General features: G+C 41.2%; 2 protein-coding genes across 3 annotated transcripts in view; one reads left to right on the top strand and one right to left on the bottom strand.

Moving 5' to 3' along the window:
• The window catches only part of LOC132955433 (retinol dehydrogenase 13-like), a 16,283-nt gene extending 940 nt beyond the window's left edge, over positions 1 to 15,343 (bottom strand). Inside the window, exons 1-7 of one of the 2 annotated variants that reach the window (XM_061028285.1) lie at positions 15,210 to 15,343; positions 2,760 to 2,878; positions 2,488 to 2,643; positions 2,290 to 2,394; positions 1,957 to 2,169; positions 1,389 to 1,490; positions 1 to 138 (exon numbers count right to left, since the gene is read on the bottom strand). The exon at positions 1 to 138 is cut by the window's left edge and continues 940 nt beyond it. In XM_061028285.1, coding sequence (XP_060884268.1) covers positions 1 to 138; positions 1,389 to 1,490; positions 1,957 to 2,169; positions 2,290 to 2,394; positions 2,488 to 2,629 — 700 coding nt within the window. In that variant the 5' untranslated portion in view covers positions 2,630 to 2,643; positions 2,760 to 2,878; positions 15,210 to 15,343. Of the gene's footprint in view, positions 139 to 1,388; positions 1,491 to 1,956; positions 2,170 to 2,289; positions 2,395 to 2,487; positions 2,644 to 2,759; positions 2,879 to 4,716; positions 4,911 to 15,209 lie in introns of those variants that run through there. The other variant, XM_061028284.1, reaches the window with a different exon arrangement.
• sbk1 (SH3 domain binding kinase 1) lies at positions 7,824 to 25,541 on the top strand. The gene is made up of 4 exons (XM_061028283.1): positions 7,824 to 8,647; positions 17,320 to 17,561; positions 20,008 to 20,210; positions 21,139 to 25,541. Exons 1-4 carry the CDS (start codon positions 8,610 to 8,612, stop codon positions 21,964 to 21,966), a joined length of 1,311 nt encoding a protein of 436 aa, XP_060884266.1. The 5' UTR covers positions 7,824 to 8,609; the 3' UTR covers positions 21,967 to 25,541.
• Positions 25,542 to 26,867: the final 1,326 nt, after the last annotated feature.

The raw sequence follows: 26,867 nt of genomic DNA, 5'->3' as shown, positions 1-26,867 counted from the left end.
CCTGGGGCGCCGGCTCCTTCTCTGTCATTACATCATAGTACCCCCCCGTCACCCCCTCCATTTCCTCAGACACGGCGAGGTAGACACTGGGCTGAGCCCCCAGCTCTGGGTTCTTCACCAACAGGGAGAAAAAGGGGCCTGGAGGGGGGTTAGCGAAGAAACAGATTAGCTGGTATCAGAATAAAAGCATTTTTCTATGCCCATGTGTAAACTACTGATCCAGATTATTTCTGTTTTCATGTTGTTTTGTTTAGTTTAGTTAATAATAAAATGACACACCTCCACTGAGGAGCATCAAATACATTTGTTTTTAACAACTTCTGACACATGTTGGAGATTTTTATTATCTCCTTCATTGACTTTGGATGATCTCAATTACAAACAGCTGAGCTGTCTCCGCAGTGCAGGATTTTTATTACCCATGAGTGCATGCCATTAAAAAAAATCATTGCAAAATAAAAATGAAAAAAAACAGGAATGATTTCTGAGAAGCTGTTTCAGCACAGTTGACTGAAGTATAAAACTTTGATTTCACGTTTCAGAGGATTGATTTGAAACATAATCTAACTTTAATATAGCTATAAATAGTATTCACATGTTTTTTCTAAAGGATGTTTTGGTTAATTAAGAACATTATGCCTTTGCAGGGAAAAACGTGTGACAAAGACTGTGATTTTCAACTCAAACTGAAGTATAACACGCTGCTGTGTTGGTTGAACAACAAGAAGAAGTTAAAGTCTTTGAAACACATCCAGTGTTGCAATGTGAAACTTTATTTTTCCTAAGTTCATCAATTGCATTCTACTTTGTTCTTTCAATTCACAACGATTCAGAGGAAAATATGCACTGTTTAATTCAGTAGATAAAAAAATATTGTTATGGATGAAACCACTCAACAGTAAATGAAATAGTTAAGAAATATCACCTCACCCACTTCAAAAGGAGAATTCTGCCTCCTCTTTGTGCATCATTATATAAACCTAACAATAACAACGTGCTGTGTGATAGTATGAAAGCCACACAGGAGAAATCTGTCTTCATTGAGAACTTTTGATAATGACATTTTGCAAAAAAATAAAAGTACAATACCATTTCCAAAGTGTCTGAAAGAATATTTTCAGCATTTAATTTTGGTTCTTTAACCTTCATAAAGGATCTGAAAACTTTAAAGCAAAAGGCAGAATAAGAAAGTTGAAAAATGTATCATTGGAGAACTTTAGACTCTTCTTGTACTTATTGGAAAGCTCAGCTGCAGCTTCTGCTCATTCAAACAGAACAAGCACATAAGAATGGAATATTCAATTTTAGCATAAGCTAATATTAGCCTGTGCATTAGGTAATCATTTATTGATTTCTCTAAATTCAGAACAACTGTTTTGGATACTCACTGAGCACGGAGCTGGAGAACTGTGATTGGTGCAGACCTGTGTGCCTCCCCAGCTCCGTGGCAACAACGCCTGGGTGGACAGCGTTTACTGTGACTCCTGTGCCTGTCGCGCGCACACACACACACACACACACACACACACACACACACACACACACACACACACACACACACACACACACACACACACACACACACACACACACACACACACACACACACACACACACACACACACACACACACACACACACACACACACACACACACACACACACACACACACACACACACACACACACACACACACACACACACACACACACACACACACACACACACACACACACACACACACACACACACACACACACACACACACACACACACACACACACACACACACACACACACACACACACACACACACACACACACACACACACACACACACACACACACACACACAATTGTTCAAAAAATACATACCCAATGGCCAATTACAAACAAGAACATAGGGCGGACTCCCTCCCACACATGCCCACATATTCAGCGGCCAGAAGACTTGCCTTGTAATCGCCTGGCGAGCTCCCTGGTGAACAGAACATTGGCAAGCTTGCTCTGACAGTACGCCTGCTTGGTATCAAACTTCTTCTTCTCCCAGTTCAAGTCCTCGAAGTCCATCTTTCCAACAATGTGGGCGAGCGAGGCCAGGTTGATCACTCTGCTGGGGGCGGACTCTTTCAACTTATCCAACAGGAGGTTTGTCAACAAGAAGTGGCCTGGAGAAAAACAGAAAGAGCCAGGTAGTAGTGATGGAGTTCAGCGTGAGTTTATTCTCACATTAAAACATTTTCACACAGAGAGAGTTTACAGAAAGGTGTATTCTTTTTTTTTGTTACCTAAGTGGTTCACTCCAAACTGCATGTCAAAGCCATCTTCTGTCTTCCCTGCTGGACATCTCATGACCCCTGCGTTGTTTATCAGAACATCCACATGCTTCTCTTCTACAAGACAATAAAGAAAACAAAAAAAAACAGTTATACTGTGTGCTTAATTATTTTTTTTAATTAAGAATAAAACTTGAAAGACCCTCTCACTTTGTTTGATTCTTTCTGCAAACTCTCGTATGGACTTCATGGACGCCAGGTCGAGCTGACACGCGTAAACGTGAGGATTCAGCGTCTTCCCTCGAATTTCCTTCGCAGCTGCTTCACACTTTTCCATGTCCCGACATCCCATAATGATCCGCCCCCCTGACGATGTAAGAAGGGAGAAAAGGAGTTCGCTTTGTAGAGCAGAATAACAGTTGGAGGCGTTTATATTTTTTTCTTTTACACCAAATCAGAGGGACATCATAAATCTTTCACACCTCTCTGTGCCAGTTCTCGGGCGGTTGCTTTCCCGATGCCTGTGTTTGCTCCGGTTATAACAACAGTCTTCCCAGTAATGGTAGCTTTACTAGGACAACGGCCTCCAGTAACATGGTTCCTATAAGAAGCATCAGAACGAGGTTATTTACATCTTTGATATCAGACTCATAAACAAACACTCAGATGTGTCTGTTACATCTGATGTCTTTTCTACCTGTAGTCTGTCAGGCTCATGTGCATGACAGAACAGGTCTACTAAACTTCAAACATCAATTAATCTCCTAGGAGCATATCTTTAGGAGGATGCTGAGCTGTATGTTAGAGAGTAAAAAGTAAAAGCATTCATCTGCTCAAAGCTAAATGGACTTAGCAGGTAACAAGAGCAAAATATCCAGTCTTTGTGTTTTTATGTAATTAAAGTTGAATTCATTTGAATCAGAATCAGAATCAGAATCAGGGTTTATTGCCAAGTACATTTAAACACACAAGGAATTTGACTTGGTGTATTGGTGCTAAACAATTAACAAGGAAATAAAGCAGAACTAACAACAACTTAAATAATACAGTATAAGAAGATATTACAATATATAAAATATAATAAAAAAATGTAAAATATAAAATATAAAAAAAACAAAATGTACAAAAGATGCAATGTAGGAGCTGTGCAGTGGACTGAGAAAAAAAATATGCAGAGTTGGGCTTCAACAGTTTATCTAGTTCTTCCTAAGAAGAGGTCCATCCACTAAAATGTTGACATTTTTTGTGGTATTGACTATGGTCGTGTAGGGGCTTTAAAGAGGGTGCTATTCAATGCTGAATCAAGAGGGAGTCAGACCTAGTTTTCAGACCTTCATGTAAGTTTCTACCGAAGCCTTAGCTCTAACAACTCCCTCATCCATACTCAACGTCAAAGAATCCACAGGATTACTCAATAAGTTTAACAAAACAAAAAACAGATGTAGAGCAATCCAACATGTTCCAAAGTTGTACAAAAAAAATAGAGAAAGAGAGAGAGAGAGAGAGAGAGAGAGACTGTGTGTTTGCACTCTCTGCTTGTCTGTTTATTTATTTTATTTATAAGTTCAATTAAGTCCAAATTCCTCTGCTCCCTAGATTCAATTACTGGTGCTAATGATGTAGTTTTCCACTCAGTAACTACATGTTATGCATCAAACTGATCCATGTAAGTATTCAATCACTTTACTTATTCAATGAGTGTAAATATGAACCCTAACTCTATCAATCTGTAAATACTATAAACAAAGCAACTATTCCTGCCACGCACCTTTAAATCAATTAACCATGAACATTGTTTACATATGAACTTCTACTATAACATGCTGACCACATTATCATCAAGAAGGTGATTTTGTAGTTCAGTGTTTGTATCTCACATATCACAATTCATGAATGTGTTAAATCTGTGGTTAAAGAGCCACAGGAGGAAAATGAGGATTCAAGAAGAATATCAACACAGTCTGTTGTGGCTCATTCAGTCGTATAGAACTATTTGATCTCCCTCATTTCTCTATAGGGGACAAATAAAGAGCATGGTATAGAATCACACTGACTCATATTCTATCATAAGTTTGATAATAATAACACATGGACAAATTAAGAATTGTTTCCAATAGCACATTCACCTTAGCAACTGAAGAAGTTAACAATGTCATTAACACCTATAAAGTTTATTAAATAAAAAACGTTGTGATACATTTTAAAACATATCTAAAAACAGGACTTTAAGTCATACTGCTACAAACACTATTCTGAACACCTCTGTGACTGTCACAGGTTTCATCATACAAATTCATTCTATTAGCTAGACACAGCAGACATATCAAGTCTTTTAAAGGTATTTAATATATTTCATCAAACATAAGTCTTAACTTAAACTGCATATTGTGTATCAGTACATTCAGGTTTAAAGATACAAACTGACGTTATGTCACTCACTTCAGGAGAACAGCGCTTCCCAACACTGTTCCGAAAACAGAAACTGGTAAAATATATCTGCTCATTGTTCCAGAATAATCCCGGTGACCGAGTGTAACATTCAAACTAATGTTTCAACCTGAATGACTACAGTCTATAGTTTAGTTTACAGAGCAGACCTGACAACACAGCTGAAGCACAAGGTTACGCGCATGTTGATGACGTCATCCATTGCTAACCAACCGGAGGGAGCAAAAACCCGGTGGATATTTGGGAAAAGTAGCCCTGCTATTGGGACAATCAAACATATAAAACATATATGAAGCAGGCTTTGGTGTTTAGTAAAGCAAAGCACAAACAAAATGAGTGCTATAGCACGAGCTGCTGAAGATCTGTTGTTGGTTAAAGCAGAAAAGAGACTTGGTTACAGAGAGGACTTGCTGTGGAGAGTCAGGTAGACTTTTTGTACAACTGCAGATGGCTTTGTTATTCAAGATTAACCAATATTTTCTTTGCCTAAATATTACCAAACATGCTCAATGAAATATCTGCTGTTTAATGCAAATGTTGTGTAATCATTGTTGTATTTTCTGCACACAGTTGCCTACAACATTTTTGAGAAGATCAAGATTACAAAGACAATCAGTTGATGGTTTTCAAAGAACGTTTTTAAAGAAAACACCGTTAATGTACTCAGTCTTAATTTACAGACGTGGGCATGGCCGAGGACTTCAACGCTCTCTCTCCTTTTCTTTAAGATGAAATCTTAAAATGAGCATGTTTTTATAGCTGTCCATGAAGGTATATAGTTGGTGCCATGGAAACAGAGTTGAGGGACCTTTATTTATAGAACTTAGTCCATAACAAACTGATCCTTAAAAAAACAAGCTGAAAAACACGTAAAATGTTATTGTAGTCTACTTATGCACATACTTATGTATGCACAAACTTTAGACCCCCCTCCGCGTGGGGTCCTATGTAAATACCCTCTACTGAAGTTTGAAGCACATCCAGGACACAAAGTAACAAAGTAAACTCTGCATGAAGATGAATTTGAGAACAGTGTGAAAACAAGGCCACCTCCCCCTTTCAACGAGCTCCGAAAACTTTAGGTGACACATAAAAAGTAAAAACTAGGACGTGAACATGGTGTCTGAACACAGAGAGAGGAGGAGGAGGAGCATTGGATGCAGACCTGCTCTATTTGTTCGCAGCTCAGAGGTGTGTGTGTGTGTGTGTGTGTGTGTGTGTGTGTGTGTGTGTGTGTGTGTGTGTGTGTGTGTGTGTGTGTGTGTTTGACCCCTTGTGCGCTCTGCTGTCAGCCTGCAGCACTCGACCTTCACTATGATTAATCACAACCCTATTTGTGTTAAACCAGGGGAAAGTATTTTCCTATCTGCCTGTTTGGCTTAACTCTTAGACACCTGGATGTTTCAGAGAGGTGATTGAGATGCAGCTAACATCAGTCCAATACAAGCCAAGTCATTCAGCATAAAAAACTACAATTATTATTTACCAAAGTATGGAAGAGGATTAGGGCCACACAAAAAAAATAGAGTTCTGACTTTATTCTCAGAATTCTGACTTTATTCTCAGAATTCTGACTTTAAAGTCAGAATTACGGGTACCTGTAAGGACCAACGCCGGTGGATAGTCACTGTGCAGGACTGAATGTTATTCATTTTGCATTTCATAATTGTCCACACACTTCCTTCAATATTAATGCCAGCGGACTAATATCTTTCTTACATTTGTGTCCAATATGATAATCCAAATAATTATCCGAATGATAATAAAATGCTTTGTAACATTGTCAAAATACTGTTTTTTTAAACCTCTCTTTTTATCTATATGGAATAAGGGGCTTCATCAACATTCAACTAAAGAACTGAATGTAAATGTGGTGAAAAGAGTAAGTTGGCTACTCGTTTAAGCAATTCCATAGTAGTTTACACAAAAGTTTCACCTGGGTGGTACACCATCTTGCAACTCAAAAAACAAAAATACAGTATCATTAAACTATGACTGTGCACACAGCAGTGACAAAGCATGCCACAGTTTTTGCTGCTGTTTCCCACTCCAGTATGCTCCAGTCAGTCCTGCACGGTCCTGCACAGTGACTATCCACCTGAGTTGGTCCTACAGGTACCTGTAGTTCTGACTTTAAAGTCTGTACCAAAGTGATTTAAAGACAACAATATAAAAAAAGAACAAAACCAAGGGAAGTTTCAGCTTTATCGTGATAATAAACATAAACACAAGCAGCATAAAAAATAAAATACAACACAGATAAATGTTAAATGGACTTTTCTAGTCTTCTGACTACTCAAAGCACCTTTGATGTGGCAGGTCACATCACATTCACACACTGATTGAAGAGGCTGCTATGGACTTATGTTCATCCGTTTTAACTAATCCATTCATACAAATTCCCAATTCGGGGTTCAGTGTCATACCCAATGACACTTTGACATGTGGCTGCAGGAGCTGCATGGGGACCGAACCTCTAAGATTGAGAGATGGCTGACTCTACCACTATACCCCCAAATTAATATAAGGCAGCACATAGACAGGCTCTTTAATGCAAAAAAATAAGGGGGCTTGAGCAGGGATGTGTTTAGTAAATGAGTGATGGGTTAACAGTGAGGTATAATAGAACTATACAAATAATTTGTTGTTAAATATGGGAGAAATCAACACAGTAACACTTGAAGAGCATCTCTATTCATTAAATCATCTTCCAGGGATTTCATCTTTCCAAACACACACTTATCACTTCATCAAATGATTCAGGGGTCTTAGGTGATGATGCGTTTAAGGTCCCCCTGTTATGTCGACGCTGTTTTCTCAGTCCAATCTGCTCTTGTTGGCACCCACGTCTGGCACGAGGCCTGTCGTTAAACATGTACAGTAAAGGGGGGAGATGCCAGGGCCGGAAATTAATCGAAAGTCTTGCCTCGCTGTTACCTAATAAGGACAGTTGGCAAAGTCGGCGCGTGAAGGACTCGAGGCCATAAGCTGTTGAATTATGCAAGAGTGCAGCAGCTTGTTCCTTCAAAGCATGAATCAAAAGTTTTGACAGAGAAAATCACGGAGGTTGTTGTGTGGTTGTTTGGAAGAGACGGTACAGGCGCTAGGACCCGGGACATGTGCGCGTTTTAGTTTTCCAGAGGGTGGAGACGGTGAACAATGAGGGAGCTGACTGGTAGGACCAGCACAGGAGCAACATCTGAGACCAAATCCCCCCCTCCTCTCCCCTCACTCACCCCCCGAGTCCCGCTGGACCGACCGACGAAACACACAGACGGACTTGTCAGCGCGCAGTACGCTGAGTTTTGAGAAATATATTTTTTTTGGAGACGCGCTGATTAGTCCACGCGTGCTGCAGAGAGTAGAGATTTACCGAGCCCCTCGCGTGGATGTGAATGAATGGGTTCGCCTCCGTGTCTGTGTGTGTGTGGTACCGAAGTGGGTCATGCGGACCACTGGAGGAGCAAAAGATAAACACGCTGCACCCTCCTCCTCACGCTGCTGCTGCTGCCTGGCAGGTTGAGATGGTGGGCGCTCAGAGGAGGGATCCCAGCCTGTGTCCTCATCTCAGAAGCACCCATCATCAGATGATGCTTTGATTTAATCCGCCTCCGAAGTAAGTCACAAACTGAAAAAGCATCTCCAGACGCAGGACTGGAATCATCTTCTGAAGAAGGAAAGAAAGCACAACGCACGGACCTCATCCAAGCTCTATCAGCTGTTTTTTTTTTTTTTGTATCTTTAAGAGACCTGCACGGTTCTCCTCGCACCTTCTGTTACTGATCGATAATTCCCTCTACAACGAAGGGATCCATTCATCCATCAGTTTCCCAGCCGATCAGATCAGATCAGAGCAGAGCGCAGCAGCTCTGCGCGCCGAGCGGATGCAGGACCATGGAGGAGAGAGACAGGTCGCCAGCAGGTGAGTGAATAACACCTTGATGCACTCTGAGGTACCTGAAACAAGGCCAGACTACATCATCTGTGTTCTGCAAAGAAAAAGATGAAACATATTAATTTTTCATGCATAAAGAAGTATTAAGCATGTGTGAGCTTGATTGATATGAAACGATACACTGACTATATGTCTAAACTTAGACTAACTGTTCAGATATTATCCATGAATGAATCAAACTTGTGTCATGGAAACCCTGCTGTGTTATAAAGCATACATGTCAGCAGATATTATACAGCACTATCACTTTAATTGCATTAGGATATGAATAACTATATAGGTTTAATGCTGGGATTTAATTTCTAATTTCACCCCCACAACTCGAGATACCTGCCCCTATATGTGTGTGTTTCCGCTCTACTTTTTGTGATCCAGCTTGATGGATATGAGGGCATCCAGGGCACTCTGCTTCTAATGGTCCTTTTATACTTTGTCCAGAGCAGACAGGTGATATCTCATGCTTAATGCTGTCTAATGCATTTAAACGAGCTGCTGACCTGCCCATGAAAAAACCTTCTAAAAACAAAGTTCAGGCTGATAATGGACTCTGGCTGTAGTAATACTTCAAAGGGGAAGTTCATAACGTGATTAAAAAAATCAGTGTCAGAATTCAGAATAGCTGTCTCACTGGATGGTGTGTTTCTTATTGTCCCCAAAACGGTAAAATACAGACAGAACACTGCCATTTTGTTGTACCGTGTAAACAACAACAGCAAGTAATCATATAAATCCTACTTGATGACATTTAATACACTTAGCATTGTTAGGTAATAATCTACTTTTAACATGAGGAATCAAACCCCCTCTTATGAGCTTACATGTGCATGTAAGGATGTCATTTTCATCATAAGCCCACTTTGCAAAAATTATTATGAAACTTAATTTTCCTTAAAATGAAGCAAAACAACCTCAGTATTTGTAGACATGTGCAAAATATGGCCTGTGGGTATAAGTATATATGATAAGTAAGAAGAAAAGTGTAATATTATTGATAATTTTATTGATTTTTACATCCAGACAATGACCCAGTCCACCAGCTGGCACACGTCAGCTAAACCCATCAACCCCTGCACAGAAACAAAACACAAAGAAATGCAGTTTGCATCAAGGTCTGACCAAATTCCATAAAAAGTGCTTTTAAAAATGAATCAGTTCAGTTATAGAAAACGAGAACTGTCAGATTTAGATTAGCTGTTATTAGAAAAACATGGTTTCCCAGGGAACAGAAAGGATAAAAGCATTGTCTGCTCCATGACAAATAGAGGACGAGAGGCATTTTTTTTGCTTTGTCTTTCAAGATTAATTATGAAGTATGTGCAGATTACATCCTTACCTTCCACCATGTCAGTGAGTAAACAGCTGCCTAATGACAGACCTGTCAATCAACATATATGTGTGGGCGTACGTGATCATAGCTTAACAAGTATATTAAGCACAATATGTGTTAATGGATCTTGTTACCAAATGTCATATTTTAAAGATGATCTGTAAGAGTTCTTTCATTATTTGGATAATCAATATTTGGTATACGAACAGAATTAATTTGTTCTGAGATTAGTTTTATTCCACATATTCCACATTGCCTTTGCAACAACTGCTAATACCCTGTCATGCAATCAAAGCATACATGGATTTGAATTTAAGACAGAGAGAGGGGGGGGGGGGGGGGGGGGGGGTGTAGAGCGAGGGAGGGGTTAAAAACACCCTCAGCAATCAACATTAGTGCACTGATTGTGTTTAGAGGTTATTGTGCTTATGAGCTTCATCCCTGTACACTGCTAGCTTGCCTTGGAGCAGAGGACAAAATGGGAACATAAATCCTCCTTAGCAGTGCTGTTACATCATTAAGCAACCTCCTTGTTTAGACCCCGTTTCTGAGCCCATATTAGAGTCCCATTTCCTCATGTATTGGACATCAAAGGGATGGAGTCTTTAGCATACAAAGGGAGGAATTGCTTCAATTCTCATTGGATTCCCCCAACCCCCCCTCTATGGTCACATGGAGTCCCCCTGTTAGAACTTGAGGCTACTGGATTGTAATAGAGTGGGGGTTAGGTACAGTACACTATGTTCCCTGGGTAGCTTATTCCAGTGATGTTTTACCGCTAAATTATGGGGGGTTTTTTCAAGTACAGTACATGATCGGAATAAGGGTGATGATAACATGGCGCTCTTTGGTTTCTAATCCCAAAGCCTTAATCCTGAACTACAATATTGATGTTTTATGGAGCAGAATGTTTCATTGTTGGTTTTGTTTTTACAGGATTTAGATGGATCAGTGTTCCCATTTGTTCTTCACTTGACCTTTGCATCTTTGTATTCTCTGGGTCCCTTTTATTTTGGGTTACACCTTCCCGAGGATTAGGTCATCCAAGCAGGATCCAATGGATAGCAGTGTTACCACCATTTTGCCCCAATGGTCTGATGTCATGTTCAGGATAGGTCCTCTGATGCTATTAAAAGATAATATCGCTGTATTGCAAATCAAGATTTTGCTTCCCAATTGAGCAGAAAAGTTAACACATTGGATGGTAAACTCTGGAAGGTCATTTGGTTATATTTAAGAGTAAAACAACCTATATGAGACATAAATATAAAACAATAGCTAGCATTAACATTCAACCACTTCATAGCTAGCATTTCTATTTGATAGCATGCAGGAATCGACAGGAAAGGGATACATTTCAGTTAGCTTGGAGTTTATGCCTTTCCTATTTTCGACTTTAATGGCAAGTTTCCGTGTTAGCATAGCCTACCAAGTTATCAAGCTAATCAGCCAACACTACATTAGCTAACAGTTAACAGGAATTCAGAAACATTATCAAATAGAAATGCTAGCTAGGAAGTGGTTCATGTTAGCATCAACAGTTGATTGGCTAATGCGTTCACAAATATGTTGCATTAACTTGAAACACTGCTGCGGTCCCTTCAGATTTTTAAAATGGTTGTCTTTCCCATTGCTGATCATAAGGACAGAGTGAATTGATGATGATTTGTCAGATTTTTTACATCCCACCCCGAGTGCATCATCTTGATGAAAATGGCCACAGTGTGAATTTGGTCCATGTGATGTGTGACTCAAAGAAGAGCGAGTAGAGGATGATGGAAACAAGAATAGAAGTGAGGAAAGTCAGGGTTATACAGCACTCGGTCACAGCAGGGTCCCGAGAGCAGGTGATTTGTCAAAGGGAGTGTCCGTGGCCTGGGCCGCTGATTCACCTATCACGGCACAGCAGGAAGTTTCTCCAGCCTTGTGTTGAAGGAGGAGGCACTATACCCACCAACCCACTGGCTCTGATTTTTTGGAGGAAGGTGATTCAGTTTTTTTTTAAAATCTCTGATGGGGAACAGAGTGTCCTGGCTGCAACTGGCTGTCACCAAGAAGCCTATTTTAGTTCTGATTGAGTGATAGATTGTTTAGGATCACAGTGATTTGTTTGCACTCACCAAGACGAGAGGAGAGGGAGGACACACAGACGGGTAAACAGACGGGTCTTTTTAATTTTCAGAAGTGACAGTGAGAAAAACCAACATCAGTCACATCTTATTTCACTCTCTTTGACCCACAGGCGAGAGGCATGTTGAGCATTCTGACAGTAAATTGGACATGAGAGATCAGTCTTCAACCATAATGACTCTTCAGCAGAGAGCAAAGCGACTGGTCCATTAGTAGTGGAGAGAGGTAGAGACGCGAGGCAGGCTCTCCTGTCTATTTATTCCTTTCATTAGTCCCTCGTTTACATTTTCAAGACAGGAGACAAAGAGGAGAGGAGGCGGGAACGCTTGGTGTAAAAGGGAAAACACTGTGTGTAAAGCTGCTGACCTTGAGACCTCCCTCACCTCGCCTGGTGTCGATAAAATACATATTTTTACAGCTGAATGTGGAGCATCAATTCTGTTGTTGAGATTTTAATCATCTCACGATTTCAATTAAGCTAATTTCCTCACATGTATCTGTATTAATTCAGGAACCTCACTCCTATAAATTCTTAATGCACTAATCAATGTTGTGTCACAGTTCATTGCAACTGTAGTAGTAGTAATCATTTATTTCGGTCACAAGAAAAAACAAAAACATTTTGACCGAAAAGGTGTAGGCTGAAGCTTTATCTTATTACACCGACCCTTGTTACAAATCTCATTATTTAAGACACTACTAGTTTGGTTACAAAAACAAAACGTATCAGAACAAAATTTGTTCCAAGAATTTCTTTCAAAACAAAACAAATGAAACAAACAAAAAACAAAACAGAAGTCACACTCACAAAAAATAATCAAACCGACCTTTTATATTTGTTAAACACCATTTTTTAAACAAAAATGTAAATCTGGAAAGTGAACTACACATTCTTAATTCCATAGCATAAGTATTCCACAAGTTAACCCCTTTTACCGAAATACACCTGTATCACTCACATGGTTTACCCTGGAAGAGCCAACTTCTTACTGAATACACAATTATTGTCTTTAATGAGAGTCACACGACAGTACAGTCAAAAAGTGTCCATTTGAGAGGTCTGCCTCCCACGCACTTTGACAACGCTAGAGTTGATCTTATGTTACAAAAAGCAGGTAAAAGACCTTACTCATTGTTATGTTACAAAAAGCAGGTAAAAGACCTTACTTATTTCTATATATATTCTATATACAGGCCTAGACTGCACCGGGCTTGGAAAGGGATAGGGGGAGAGATGGGATAAAATGCAGGAAGAGGGATAGGGAGCAACGGGGTGGGGGGGTGGGGGTGTGTTGTTCAGGCAAGCAATGCTAACATGTAGGTCTTATGTTCGCTATCTTTAGCCTCTAGAAGTTTGCTAGCATACTGGCTAACTCGCACTTTTCAAAAGGTACAGCCATGTCTGATGAATGTACAGGAATAAGATTTATTCATAAATCAAAGTAAATCAAGGTTTAAGCAGTTTGGCATTTACAACGGTGCTCGATAAAAGGTTTAGGGTTGCCACAATTATTTCATTTTATCTATTTATGGAGCATGGATTTCACTTAGCACACCCCATTTCTGGGAAATGAGAACTAAAAGAAGATTTGTGTCATTTTGGCCTCCTCTGTGGACAAACTAGTATTATTTAGAAAAAATTCTCATCCCCTGCAAAGCCTGTAAACATAGGCTTGTTTAATAATAATAATAATGATAATAATAATAATACATTTTATTTATGACGCACTTTACATTTAAACGAAAATCTCAAAGTGCTACAATTTCAATAAAACCATAAAAACAGTAGCAATAGTCAAAGGTAAAATCAAAGTTAAGAACTGTTTAGTCTGCATGTCGTAAATTACCTAGATTTCAACCCAACAGCAGCAACAGGCATTCATAAAAAACTATTTAGATATAGCTCTCCTCTAGAATACATTTCTGTGCAAAACGTACGTCTAAAGCTGGACCGAAGTGTTAGACTTATGGAATGAGCAACATACTACCATATGAGACAGTCAACAACAAAATAATAAATAAAAAAGCCAGACGAGATTCATCTGTATCCTCATCTTGTACTCAGTGTTTATAAGCGAAAAAGGTCACTTGCTCGTGAAGTTTAATATCATGACACCTGGGGATCGCTTCAACAGGTTTTCCAGGCCGTCACGTTGCGTAGTGGGCCGTAAAAAAATATGCTTAGCTTCTTTTTTTTTCTCCAGGAACAACCTGCTTTTTTTAAAGAGGGTTAAATTGCAAATGCGTTCAGCCCTTTCTGAGTAATTCCTAAATGGAGCGCAATTGACGGCTTGCCAGAACAACCCCCACCCCACCACTACCCCCTCCCCACCGGATCGTGGGTTGGCGGCCTGCCAGAACAACCCCCCCACACCCCCTCCCCTCCCCACCGGATTGCTGATGGACGGTCTACCTCCCCCCACCCCCTTGCTCCCTATCCCTCTTCCTGCATCTTATCCCATCTCTCCCCCTATCCCTTTCCACGCCCGGTGCAGTCTAGTCCTGTGAAGACTGTTTCGTCATGAGCCGGGGATCCGGCCGAAGATTTCTGCCTTTTAATAAAACAGTTTTTTCTAACCACTGTAACTTTTGCTGCTTTGCTAAAGTCCTCATGATGGATAGGCCGGATCTTTGTAACATAAGAATGAGTAAGGTCTTTTACCTGCTTTTTGTAACATAACAATAAGTAAGGTCTTTTACCTGCTTTTTGTAAAGTGTCTCGAGATAACACTTGTTATGAGTTGACGCTATACAAATAAAAGTTGATTGATTGATTGATTGATTGATTGAATTGTCAATCTGTTTTTGAGTGGAAATGAATCGCTGGAAAACAGATTGTTGCTGCTGAGAGAGAAAACCTTGTATCTCCAACTTTTGTGAGTGAAAAAAACATGCTTATTTTTTTTTTTTTTAACAGATTTGAAATTTATGGCTCTTAAATGTTAGACTTGTGTTAATCACAATTAAGATGTGATAATTACAGTTAAAGCTACCAAGGTTTGCACAAAAAAACCTCAAAATAAGTAGTTTCTAAAGCTAAATCAAAACGTATGTGGGGTTTGTTGCTGTTACCTTGTCTTTAAACGCCTCAGAGGACAGCAGAGGAGCAGAGGGCATCATGGGAGATCAGCCAGCCTTGTGGTTGTAGTTGAACATGAATGCTGAGTCGTGCGGAGTCTCACAGCTGCTCCCTCCCAGATGTAGGGACACAAAGGGCCTTTGATAGAGTGTCACTTAGCGACTGATACACTCGACCTCCCCTCAACACATTCACACACACACACACACACACACACACACACACACACACACACACACACACACACACACACACACACACACAAACACAATTATCTCCCACAGACTACATAACTTGGTCCGCACACCTACGGACTGCGCTAAACTGCAGTTTCTGGTTCACATTTACAGCTACGTAGCGATACCATCTCCCAACCACTCATCGCTTCAGGACTCTTAATCCAGTTCTGCAGAGGAAATGAGAGCAAAGCATCTTGGGCTTTTAGGTTGGGTGTGTTTTTGTCTTTGTGGGCGCTGACTAATGTGATTAAGATCCATGCTGGAGCACATTCTGCTTGTGGAAAGAGAGCCGGTAAACAAGCACTCCCCTCGCTTTGCTCTGATCTCGGTGATGGAGGCTTTTGAGGGGCGTGCAGGGAGGGCGGGCGGGAGGAAATGTCTATCTGTCCTGTTTTTTAATGTTTAATCACCAAATTTGGACTACAGACTGTTCTAGATAAGAATCAACCTTTGTGTTGACTCGCTGAGGGCTATACAGTGGGCACGCTTAGTATGAGTAGGCTACAATATTCATAGTCTCTTATATAATCATACTTTTGATAAACTCAAGAAGCAGGACATTTCTACAGGCACTCTTTCCACAGCAGTGTTTTTCATTCTTGGATAAAGAGGGACGAGCCAAGAACACAAGGCTGCTGCGAATGGTCGCATCCTATTTTTGTTTTCTCGCAGTCTAATCGCTATATTTATCCCACTCTTCCCACAAGATAGCTGAGGAACCTCAACACCTTTTAGAGCATCTCAATAAAAGCTTCTTGCCATGTTTTCATCAACTGAATGTTAGCTTCCAAAATGCACCTAATAGTTGACACAAACAGATTTGAGACGCTCTAGTTAAAAAAAAAGCAATGTGAGAAAGTGGGCTGCAGGGAGAGAACAGACAAACGGCAAAGCTGTTGTCTTTGAATGATGGATGAAAAAAGGCCATCAGTGAAATTGTTTGTGCTGATTTGATGCCTATTAGTGTGTGTATGTGTGAGCATGTGATGCATGATTGGATGATTAAATGTAATTGTTTTGTGTTGGGAGGGGGTTGACGAGCTAAGATCATTAGTAGGATCCACTTCATTTACTGAAAAGGTCCATTTCATTTTTAATTTTTTAGCTTTCCTTCCTTTTTACTCACCGTTTACAGGGATGCACAGTCAATCATCAACATTTGCTGAGTTTAGTCAGTTAGCACATTCAGGGTGTCTGATTCCATCACAGTTATTTTTCCCCTCCAAGCATCATCTTGACCTATTTCAAACTTTGCACTTGTGAAAATCAGCAACAATTTTATTCTGTAGCTTTCGCAATTTCACCAAAAACTTTCAAACAACTGCTGTGCAAACCAGAAATATGTTTCCAGGCTAAAAGAAACCCTATCTTGTCCCCCAGCCACCTGTATTGTTATCTTTGCATGAAAAGAGCAGTCACAGGTGATAGGTGGTATACCTTACCATGTATACACCGCAAGGCTGTCAGCTCTCTCCATTTGTTTCCATTTGTTAGTCCTTCTACCTGCTCGCATTGATTTTCCCGTAGCTGTCTGCCAGTAAGTGCTGTCTGAGACCGGCCATATCTGAAAACAGGGAGAGTGATCTACAGGGACAGCAGGAAGTACAATACATTTACTGAAAGCACTCTCCCTGTTGATGCCTTCCCTGAATCGATTGTATGGAAATGAGGGTCTGTTAAAACCGTCCTGATTTAACCACCCTCTGGGAAATGTTGCATGAACATGAGTAGATGGTTTTGTGCCAAGAAACATCGAGATACTGAGGAGCATTTTGTCATAAACACATTTAAACTGCCTAACATAATCATCGCAGAATAAAAAATCCAACCTGTCTCTAAAGACTGTTCTCTCCTTGTCCTTTAGTCTGCCGCACAGCGTCAAGGCGAGCCTATCCCTATCTCCATCTGGGCCCGGACGGGTGGGTAGCGGTGGGGGCTCCCCTACGTCCAAAATGGGCTACTGCGGAGGAGTTCCTGTGGAGGACATGCAAGCCTTGGCCATCACCTCTCTGTCTGCAGCAGATGTAGCCAAACAGTATGAGCACATCAGAGAGCTGGGGAAGGGCACATACGGGAAAGTGGACCTGGTGGCTCATCGGACACAAGGTGAGTTGGCCAAAGATCTTTATCCTCTAATTCTGTTGTTAAGTAAAACCCTTACCATCATGTCTGATTCAAAATACATACAAAATTGACACTCCAGAAATCACTTATCACACCCACTATTGTCTAACACAGATAAAGCCTCTAGGAACGACAGCCGACTTTCAGGGACTCCCACAGAAGATGATCTTGAGATATGAAAATAGTTAGTCCTTTTCACATGCGCTCCTGAAAATGTCTAAAAAAAGTTCAGGACAGCCTGCCTTGACATTTCCTGAGTTGCCCTTTCACAGATGAACCTCGTGAGATGTTTCTAGTTGGAGGGGCAGAGGGAGTCTCAGGAGGCGGGTCATGATGTAATAAGGATGCTGCAGAATTATCTATTTAATGTTAACAACATATCCAAGATGGTGGACGGAAGCAACAGTCAGATGCTATGAGGAAAGTTTTTGCCTTTGTATTGGACATAATATCATATCAAGGAAAGAGTGGAACAGGACATACTAGCAAGCAGAAATGAGTGTGAAGCAGCTTCAGTGCATGCTGAAAGATCAGAATCAGAATCGGGTTTATTGCCAAATACATTCACAGAAGGAGTTTGACTTGGTGTATTGGTGCTAAACAATTAACAAGGAAATAAAGCAGAACTAACAACAACTTAAATAATACAGTATAAGAAGATATTACAATATATAAAATAGAATTTAAAAATGTCAAATATTAAATTTAAATAATAATAAAATAAAAAATAAAAAACACAAAATGTACAAAAGGTGCAATGTAGGAGCTATGCAGTGGACTATGAGAAAAGATCCCACTGGTTTCACACCGGTCGCGTGACAAAAACATTGCTAGTGGTAAAATGTTTCCTGAATATAACCTGCTGCATTCGCTCATCGTTCCACCCCAATTTCTCGGGAAGATTTTACTAGGAGGCTGGCAGGAAAAATTCTGCACAAAGTTGAGTTAACATTTGGCTATTTGCATCAACACATGCAGACCACCACGAGTGCAGTGCCTGTGTGAAAGAGGCTAGAGTTGAGAGACAACGTCTACGGCAGTACAGCTGAATCAGAAGCAGATGTCTGTTTTTAGAGATTAACAAGAAGCTCGATGTTCATCAATTGATGGCAGAGGGGGTTCTTGGATTGCATCATGGCAGAAGCCTTTTGACAATGCCTTTTTTACTGAATACAGTCAAGCCTTCTAAAATTCAAGTGGACGATACCACACAGAAGTCTAATTGATTTTGACACCAAACATTTTGTTCTTCCAGCCCCTATTCTGTCTTCTAAAGCAGAATCTGTTAATAGAGATTAACTTCATGCAAGCACGCCTCACAGTTGAGGAAAACACATTAAGATAGATTAGTTTGATGGCTTTTTTTTTTGTTGCCCAGAGCCTATAGACATTTATTCTGTTAAAAAAAAGTCTTAAAAAATATGTGAGATTTTTTTAGGTGTAATGTTAATACTCTCTTGTAAGAAAATCAAAGTTATTGAACTTGCTTGGTCTGACAGTTGTAAAGTAGCATTGAGTGAGGCTGAGGGGGCAGCAGAGATTATTATACTGAGTGTCTGTATTCTGCAGCTAAGGTTGTGAATAGCTGGTTTGAAGTTTGTATTGGAGGTGAGATTCATTCATTTGTAGATTGTATATGAATGAATGTAGCAGCTGGTATAAAATCCCAGTTGGGTAGTCTTTTCACTTCCTTAGGGCGCAGTCACACTGGTCATCCGTACTGTGCCCAAGCACGCTTCAACCCTAAAGTCCAGTTCGTTTGACCAGTGTGACCGCTCCGTATCGTGCTCAGGCACGGTACACTTCCTTGGCTTTGGCACACTTCAGAGAGGTGTGCTTCAGCACGGTACACTTCATGCACAAGCACAAGCACGCGGGTAAACAACGCTGACAGCCTTCATTCTGGAGAAATCCAGAATTTCATGTCTGTATCTGACTAACATGAAACAATATAAGACACAAAGTAGCTGTCATGCTCTGTGTTGTTCTCCGATGTGCGGGCGTCCACGCAAACTCAGCTGCGCGTCTATTTAATTTTTTTATTTATTTATTGCTGTGTCTGATAAAAATATAGCTGCAAAGTCAGTAAAGTAGCTGTCATGCTCTGTTTTTCTCTGATGTGCAGACATCCGCCTGTTTGTCAACTGAGCACGCTTCATAATAACATAAAGTGTGCATATGTTGTATTACGACGTTATGTACAAGAGGTAATCGTGCTTAAGCACGGTTAGTCCTGACCATTATGACCGCGGGCCGTGCCGGCCAGCGTGGGAATGGCACAGCAGGGGGGGCAATCGTGCTTGAGTACAGCACGGTACAGATGGCCAGTGTGACCGCGCCCATAGAGTATCAGGTAAAGTCACTTTAAATGTTTTGAATAATACTTGGCCATCCTTATATTTGACATCTTTGTGTCTAATATTCCCAGGCACCAAAATGGCCTTGAAGTTTGTCACCAAGAACAAGACAAAGCTCAAAAGTTTCCTGCGGGAGTACAGTCTAACAGGCTCACTTAGCTGCAGCCCTTTCATCATCAAAGTCCTGGACGTCCTGTTTGAGACGGAGGACAGCTACGTGTTTGGACAGGAATACGCTCCAGCTGGGGACCTCTTTGACATCATCCCCCCACAGGTACGGCTAACATCCTTCCTTCCACCCAATCAACATCCTCACTCAGCCAAAGCTGCTCCTATCAGCAGCCATGTTCAAATACAGTGCTTTTAACAAGCTCTCCTGGGATTGGAGCCTTGTCTTCGTCCTGGTTTTCCTCTCTGCGCAGAGCTCTCACTTTGCTTTAGTTCTTCTGTTGATGTGCAGGAGTTGCTAGACTTCAGAATTCTTCTGGAGACTCATTAAAAAATGGTTGCAGTGAAACTCATAATGAGGACTCTTGTCACAGTTTTTCTATGTGGAGCATATCACATTTCAACCTGTACTTTCACCTCTACAATCAATACAACATCATCATCTCTTTTCTTGCATAACCTCCCATAAACTCACACCATACACATTCACTATTGATAGTACAAATTTTCATGAATTCATACATTTTGGTAACTTTGTGAATGAACCATTTAAATCTGTCGACCATCTAAGAGTAACTCTTCTCTTAGGTTGAAGCTGAAACCATATCTATGTAAAACATCTCATAGCAGCAGAGTTATATTTGGTTTGGAGCAAACTGTCTGTTGTAAGAGAAGGTTTACTAAGACTGAAATGTATATGTCTGACATTTACGAGTCAAGCTGAGGTCTTCTTTCTCGCCTTATAGAGATGTACCAAAGTGGACAAGAATTTGTAGGATGTACCTTCTAGCAGAATATAAGCAAGTTGTTAACATAGAAACTTTGTCAGTTCGTGATTGTCAACAATTTGTGTTGTGTTGTAACTGTCTGACCTCGGTCGATTAAACCGCGTTATAATCCACAGTCTGTTTCATCATTGAGTTTATACAGCAGCAACAACCCCCACCCAACAACTATTTAATTGGCCTGCTTTAATAAAAAAATCATTTATATTATTCTTTCCACTCATCTTCCCTCCTATCTCTTCTTCTCAGGTGGGTCTTCCAGAGGAAATGGTCAAACGCTGCATGCAGCAGCTGGGCTTGGCCCTGGACTTCATGCACAGTAAAAACTTGGTGCATCGGGATGTCAAACCGGAGAACGTGCTGCTATTTGACCGTGAGTGCCGCCGCATCAAGCTAGCTGACTTCGGCATGACGAGGAGAGTGGGCTGCCGCGTGAAGAGGGTTAGTGGCACCATCCCCTACACGGCGCCAGAGGTGTGCCGGGCGAGCCGCGCTGAGGGTTTCCTCGTGACTACCAGTCTGGATGTGTGGGCGTTCGGCGTGCTGGTCTTCTGTATGCTGACAGGAAATTTCCCGTGGGAAGCAGCGCTGCCGGCCGACGCCTTTTATGAAGAGTTTCGGCGTTGGCAGAAAGCGGGATGTCCGGTGGGAACATATCCATCTCAGTGGCGCCGCTTCACTGATGATGCCTTGCGCATGTTTCAAAGGCTGCTCACCGCCGAGCCGGAAAAACGCTGCGGGGTCAAAGACGTCTTCTGCTTTGTCAAGTACGAGCTGGTCAGCGAGCTCAGGCGAAGAGCGTCCTGCAGAGCCAAGAGGGGCGAGAGGTCAGCCTCTGGAGTTTGCACCGGCAGTTGCACTTCCTCCTCGACCTCCACCACGTCCCGTTCCTCCCACAGACACCCCGAGCCCTCAACCCCTCCAGGGACGTCGTGCCTGCGCCCGGCGCCACTCAAACGCAGTGTCCTCTCCGACCCGTTGTCTCCCAGAGAAGAGTCTGGACCGCACCAGTCTCCAGGCCGAGACAAGAACAAAAGCCAGATGGTGATGGCGACTGCCATCGAAATCTGTGTGTGACTGCGCCAGTGTCAGCAGAGGAGGCTGGACGGCTTTTCACAGTTTATAACAAGCTCTGAAGAGGTGTTAATGACTAGCACAGACACTCCAGTGAAGCAGCAGAGGTACTTGAACATGAAATAGAAGCTCAGGATCACATTGCGGGCTGTGGAAATGCAAATCATCAATCAGCGGTAAACATTTGGACAGCTTATCACCGGCACATGGCGTTTAGTTTTTGATTTGTGACCAAAGACTGCTCAGCTGAGGAGCTCTGCTGGCAGTGTTTAAGAGTCTGCTGCTGATGTTGCTCCTCTCCTCTCAGACACTTGTGTTGTTCTGTCTCTACACTGTGGTGGTGCTATTTATTCCATCATTCAAAACTCCATAAAGACTGACTAAAGACTCACGCCCATCACTCTACCTTTCTTTACTTGGGTTTATTTATTTCAGAATATTACCTCTGGGGAGGCCAAAACTGTTCAGTTTGGTGGTGGGTGGGTGGGGGGGGGAGGGGGGGGAGTGATCTGGAGGAAATCTACGCAATTATATTCAACTGCCATTTCTTGGACTTCCTGCCAACTTCCAATGCATAACGTTTGTCAAAGACTCCCCAAGAGAGGGTCTTACAAAAGAGCAAAACAGACAAAAAACATGTTTTTTTTCCTGTAGCAGTTTGTACGAGATGTATTTTCATGTAGGTGTCTAGACTTCTCTGTGATAGGCATCACCTCAGGACACTTCAGTGAATCACTTCCTGTTTTATTAGCACTGGAAACCCATTAAAAGGCTGGACAACACATCTGCCACCTTTTGGTCTGCTCCCAATGAGATTCATGTCCAGTGTTCAGTCAATAGAAAACAGAGATTGTACATTTTCTGACTAGAAAAAAAGGCAGGACAAGAAGAAGAAAAAAAAGTCCTTTTATTGTTTTCTTTTCTACCTGTTGTGTGTGTGTGTGATTGTGTGTGTACGTGTGTGTGTGTGTGTGTGTGTGTGTGTGTGTGTGTGTGTGTGTGTGTGTGTGTGTGTGTGTGTTTCAAATGCTAAAGCACAAGTTTTGTAAAGGAGGACTATTCTTAAGGTAAACTATGACTCTGTATTGTACATAGTTTGATATTTCTAGGAGTGCATCATAATATCAGGTAGTTCATCTATGTAGCGGTACTACTTTTCTACAAAAGGGGGAAGGGGTTTTAATGTTTTATAGGTACTGTCTGGGTAATGCACTGTATGTAGCAACAAAATATGACAAAATGTACAGTATATCACAAAATGTAATATAGAGAAATATGATCATAGTGTATAAAATGGTAGCAGCTGCTCTTCTTTTTTTTCTTTTACTATTTTGGGTTTTATTTGAATTGGACCATGTTTTTTTGCCTCACAAATTGGTAATTAGGCTTCAATTATTTCTGCAGTTTCCTTTTATAATAACCGTTTCATGAGCAACCTCATTTCCCTGTGGTGCTTCCTGGTTGCCAGTGATTACAGCCTGTTTTGGCTTGATTTAATCAGTTAAAGCGACTAAGGGGTGCTTTGCAGGTCCACACCTCACCTATTAGTTTGCAAAGGGTGCTCCAGTATTTGATTTGCAAGATTATCTCCCAATTGCAATATGTAGTTGTAAGAAAAATCTTCCCTTCTTTTCTTGGAAACGATCCCAATGTATCACAAGAACATAACGGAGCCCGCAGGTGTCGATCGTCTGGAGGGACGACCTTTGTGGCAGCCGGTGCTGTTCTGTTCTGTTGGTGATTGATCCTGAGCAGTTCACATTCTCAGCTTTCAAACAGATCCTTTTTGTTATGAAAGCAAACTCCCAGTGAGATCAGCGTGAACGCTTCAGTGCGTGCTCATAACCATCAGTTTTTCCAGCATGAATTGCATTGCTGTTATGTCAGTCTGGTGTGTGTGTGTGTGTGTGTGTGTGTGTGTGTGTGTGTGTGTGTGTGTGTGTGTGTGTGTGTGTGTGTGTGTGTGTGTGTGTGTGTGTGTGTGTGTGTGTGTGTGTGTGTGTCCATGTCATTGTTTGACTGTGTGCCCATCCTCACTTTCCTTATTTTTCCACTCCTCCCCACTCCCCACTCCCAGCACATCAGCTCTGTCGCTATAGTGACAGTGCTGGTCTTCTGGTTTTGGCTTCTAATTGAGCTCAAATGAAACAACCGGTCACCACCCCTCCCTCCCAGTCTCTCACAGCTCCTCATGACAGTTGCTTAGCTTATTATTCTCAGCGTTTTCAGTGGGGTTTTTTTTTGCGCCAGTTAATAGACCAAAGTCTTTATCCAGTCTCATCAGCCGTAATTAAAGCTGCTGATGGCTCCCTTTCATTTCTCTCTCCATCCATACTCTTCTGTCCACAAAGTCCAGCTGTGGAAGCTGAGGATGTTTAATACTGGGCGCTGGCTGTTTCATAATCTGTCACTTTATTATCATGAAAGGTGAACTAGCTTATATGTGATAATTAAGGATTTAGCTAATTTACTGAAAATACTTACACAATTCAACTTTACATTACCCCGTGTCTTAATCTGTTCGGCCATCGCAAACAATAATTCAGCCCTTATAGGCAACATCCTGTATTTCTACCACTGCACTGTTCCATGTGCTGGTGATTGTTAACAATCCCCCTGCCAACTTGGAACACATAAACTGATTTGGATTTGAAAGATGTTATTTAAAGTAATTTTGTTTTCTCCCATATATCTGTTTGGAGAGATTGATTATATGCGTCATAGATATCAGACAATAGCTGATTTTAAAATTTCATTTTGACCAAGGCTCTTCTTTTGGTCTCCAAATAGAGGATTTTTCTGCAAACAATCAAATCCCACTCAAACATGAGTCATGAATACTACTCGGGCTACAAGCTGGACCAGATTTCATGACATACGAATCATGACACGGTGCATCATGACAAGACATATCGTGAAATGACTCATCATAACATGACCGAGCAGTAACCTCCATTGTTGAAAATAAAGCCAATGTGGAGGTGAGAAAACAATTGTTCCTTAAGTGTCCACTTGAGACTGGCTCCAAAAGCCAGATCATTCCCATTTGGACCCATGTCACATCAGAAATGAAAATGTTTACAGCCTGGTATAAAATGGGTTTGGTCTATATAGCTAATTTCTTTATTGTTCAAAACTGTACAGGGGGTATCATGACATGATGTTCATAACCTACTGCATCATAAATAAACATCACACAGCAAAATCACAGAGCCTATCATACGTTTACCTTTAGCCCCTAACCTGACAGTTGTGCTCTGATGTGTGCAGCTATGGCTTTGTTAGCACCATTAGCATCATTATACTCAGTTGCTGATATGTGCACTGTTTCGCTTCATGGACTGTTATCACAGGAATGATCAAGTTTAATGACAAGGTGTCATATTGAGTTTTTTTTAAATCTTTAGGGAGAAGCCTCCCATAAACCCAGTCTACCCTGATCAGATGATCAAACTGTTTTCTGCCAGCAAGTGTTGCTGTGGAATCAAATGTAAATACTGTATGTATTGTGTCTTTAATGAAAGAAAAAATGAATAAACTATATGTTAATATATGTTGGAATAAATTTATGCACCACATCTAATGGCTCCAGGGTATTTCTGTGGGTAGTGAGGAACACTGTGGTGGTATATTTTTTTTTGCTATGTGTAGGCAAAACTAATTCATCTCAGATTTAAACAGTCCCCAGACTGCACGTTATATGAAGGTCAGCCTGAATCGCATGTGATTTCCTGAGGCTTTGGTCTGGATCGCCAGCAAGCCCCCAGACTATTTGGATATGCTGACTTCCTTCTGAAAGCCCAATTAACACATCTGTAGATAGGATTTATCTGCTTCCCCTCAAAGAGCTCATAAGTTCAAGGACATTTGGATACAGAGCTGAAAATGAGAACATTAAACAAAGCAACCCACCTTCATACTCGGCTTGATTGTCCGAGCAGAGGAGCTGTTATCAGACTTCAGACAGTAACAGTAAGCTGTGGTGTATCTGCCTCTGAGGAAAGTTAATCAGTTCAGACAGGGCAAAGCACAGCAAAGGTCAGCCATGACACACAGGGGCTGTGTAGTGAGTGGAAGCGTGTCATTTGTGATAGCCTGCTCTTTGCCCTTAAAGGGCTACAGCAGCCGAATGTCAGAGTAAGAGTCCTAATTGTTTTAGATTAAGCACTCCAAAGAGAGAACGGAAAATGTCAAACCTGGGCAAAGCCAGAAAGTGTCCTCCAGATCACAAAACAAACCTTTTTCTTCCCTTTTATCCTTTGTGCAGAGTGTTTTCACTGGGTAAAGCATTAAAACACCAGAGTTTCTCAAGCCCCATCATACTGCCAGTTCACATACTGATATTCACATCCCTGAGAGCCTCCAATGTAAATGACACAGAGGCTCGATGGTGGGGACTGGGGAGCCAGCTTTAGAGGTAGTAACAGAGGCTGATAGGGGCAAGACTAGATCATTGCAATGGGGTGCCCAGGGATGGCATGGGCCCCCCTTGTAATCTGATAGGCACCAAAAATCCTAAACTATAATTGACTTTTTGTCCAGCTATGTTAACATGGACTATTGGGGCTTTTCCGCAAAAGGCTGCTTGTAGTTTTCTGTACATATCAGTGCAACACATTTTCTTTTGTCAAATTGTAAATAAATACTTTGCACATCTATTTCATAAGACCCGTGCATGGGAAAGTAATGCATACTGTCTTACTGAACTAACCGGTCAAAACTAAATGGTGAAAAAACATTGCCAATTAATGTTAATGAGTTTGCATGCATTTTTATAGGAAAGGGAAAAGGGGCAAACAGCAAATGGAACAGCAGCTAAAACAGAAAAATTAAATAATGAATGCCTTGATGGTGTTGACAGCAAAAGATCCACCATATCTCAGTTTTTTGCCCTTCAATCCACA

Source organism: Labrus mixtus, chromosome 21, assembly GCF_963584025.1.
Source record: "Labrus mixtus chromosome 21, fLabMix1.1, whole genome shotgun sequence".
In the NCBI taxonomy this organism is placed as follows: domain Eukaryota; kingdom Metazoa; phylum Chordata; class Actinopteri; order Labriformes; family Labridae; genus Labrus; species Labrus mixtus.
Note: the sequence above shows the minus strand (reverse complement) of the source record. Positions and strands in the feature narration are given on the sequence as shown.

Coding starts and splice junctions, on each gene's coding strand:
- sbk1 (XM_061028283.1), top strand. CDS start 8,610: ATGCAGGACCATGGAGGAGAGAGACAGGTCGCCAGCAG. Junction 8,648..17,319: donor GAGAGACAGGTCGCCAGCAG/GTGAGTGAATAA, acceptor CTTGTCCTTTAG/TCTGCCGCACAGCGTCAAGG. Junction 17,562..20,007: donor GGTGGCTCATCGGACACAAG/GTGAGTTGGCCA, acceptor TAATATTCCCAG/GCACCAAAATGGCCTTGAAG.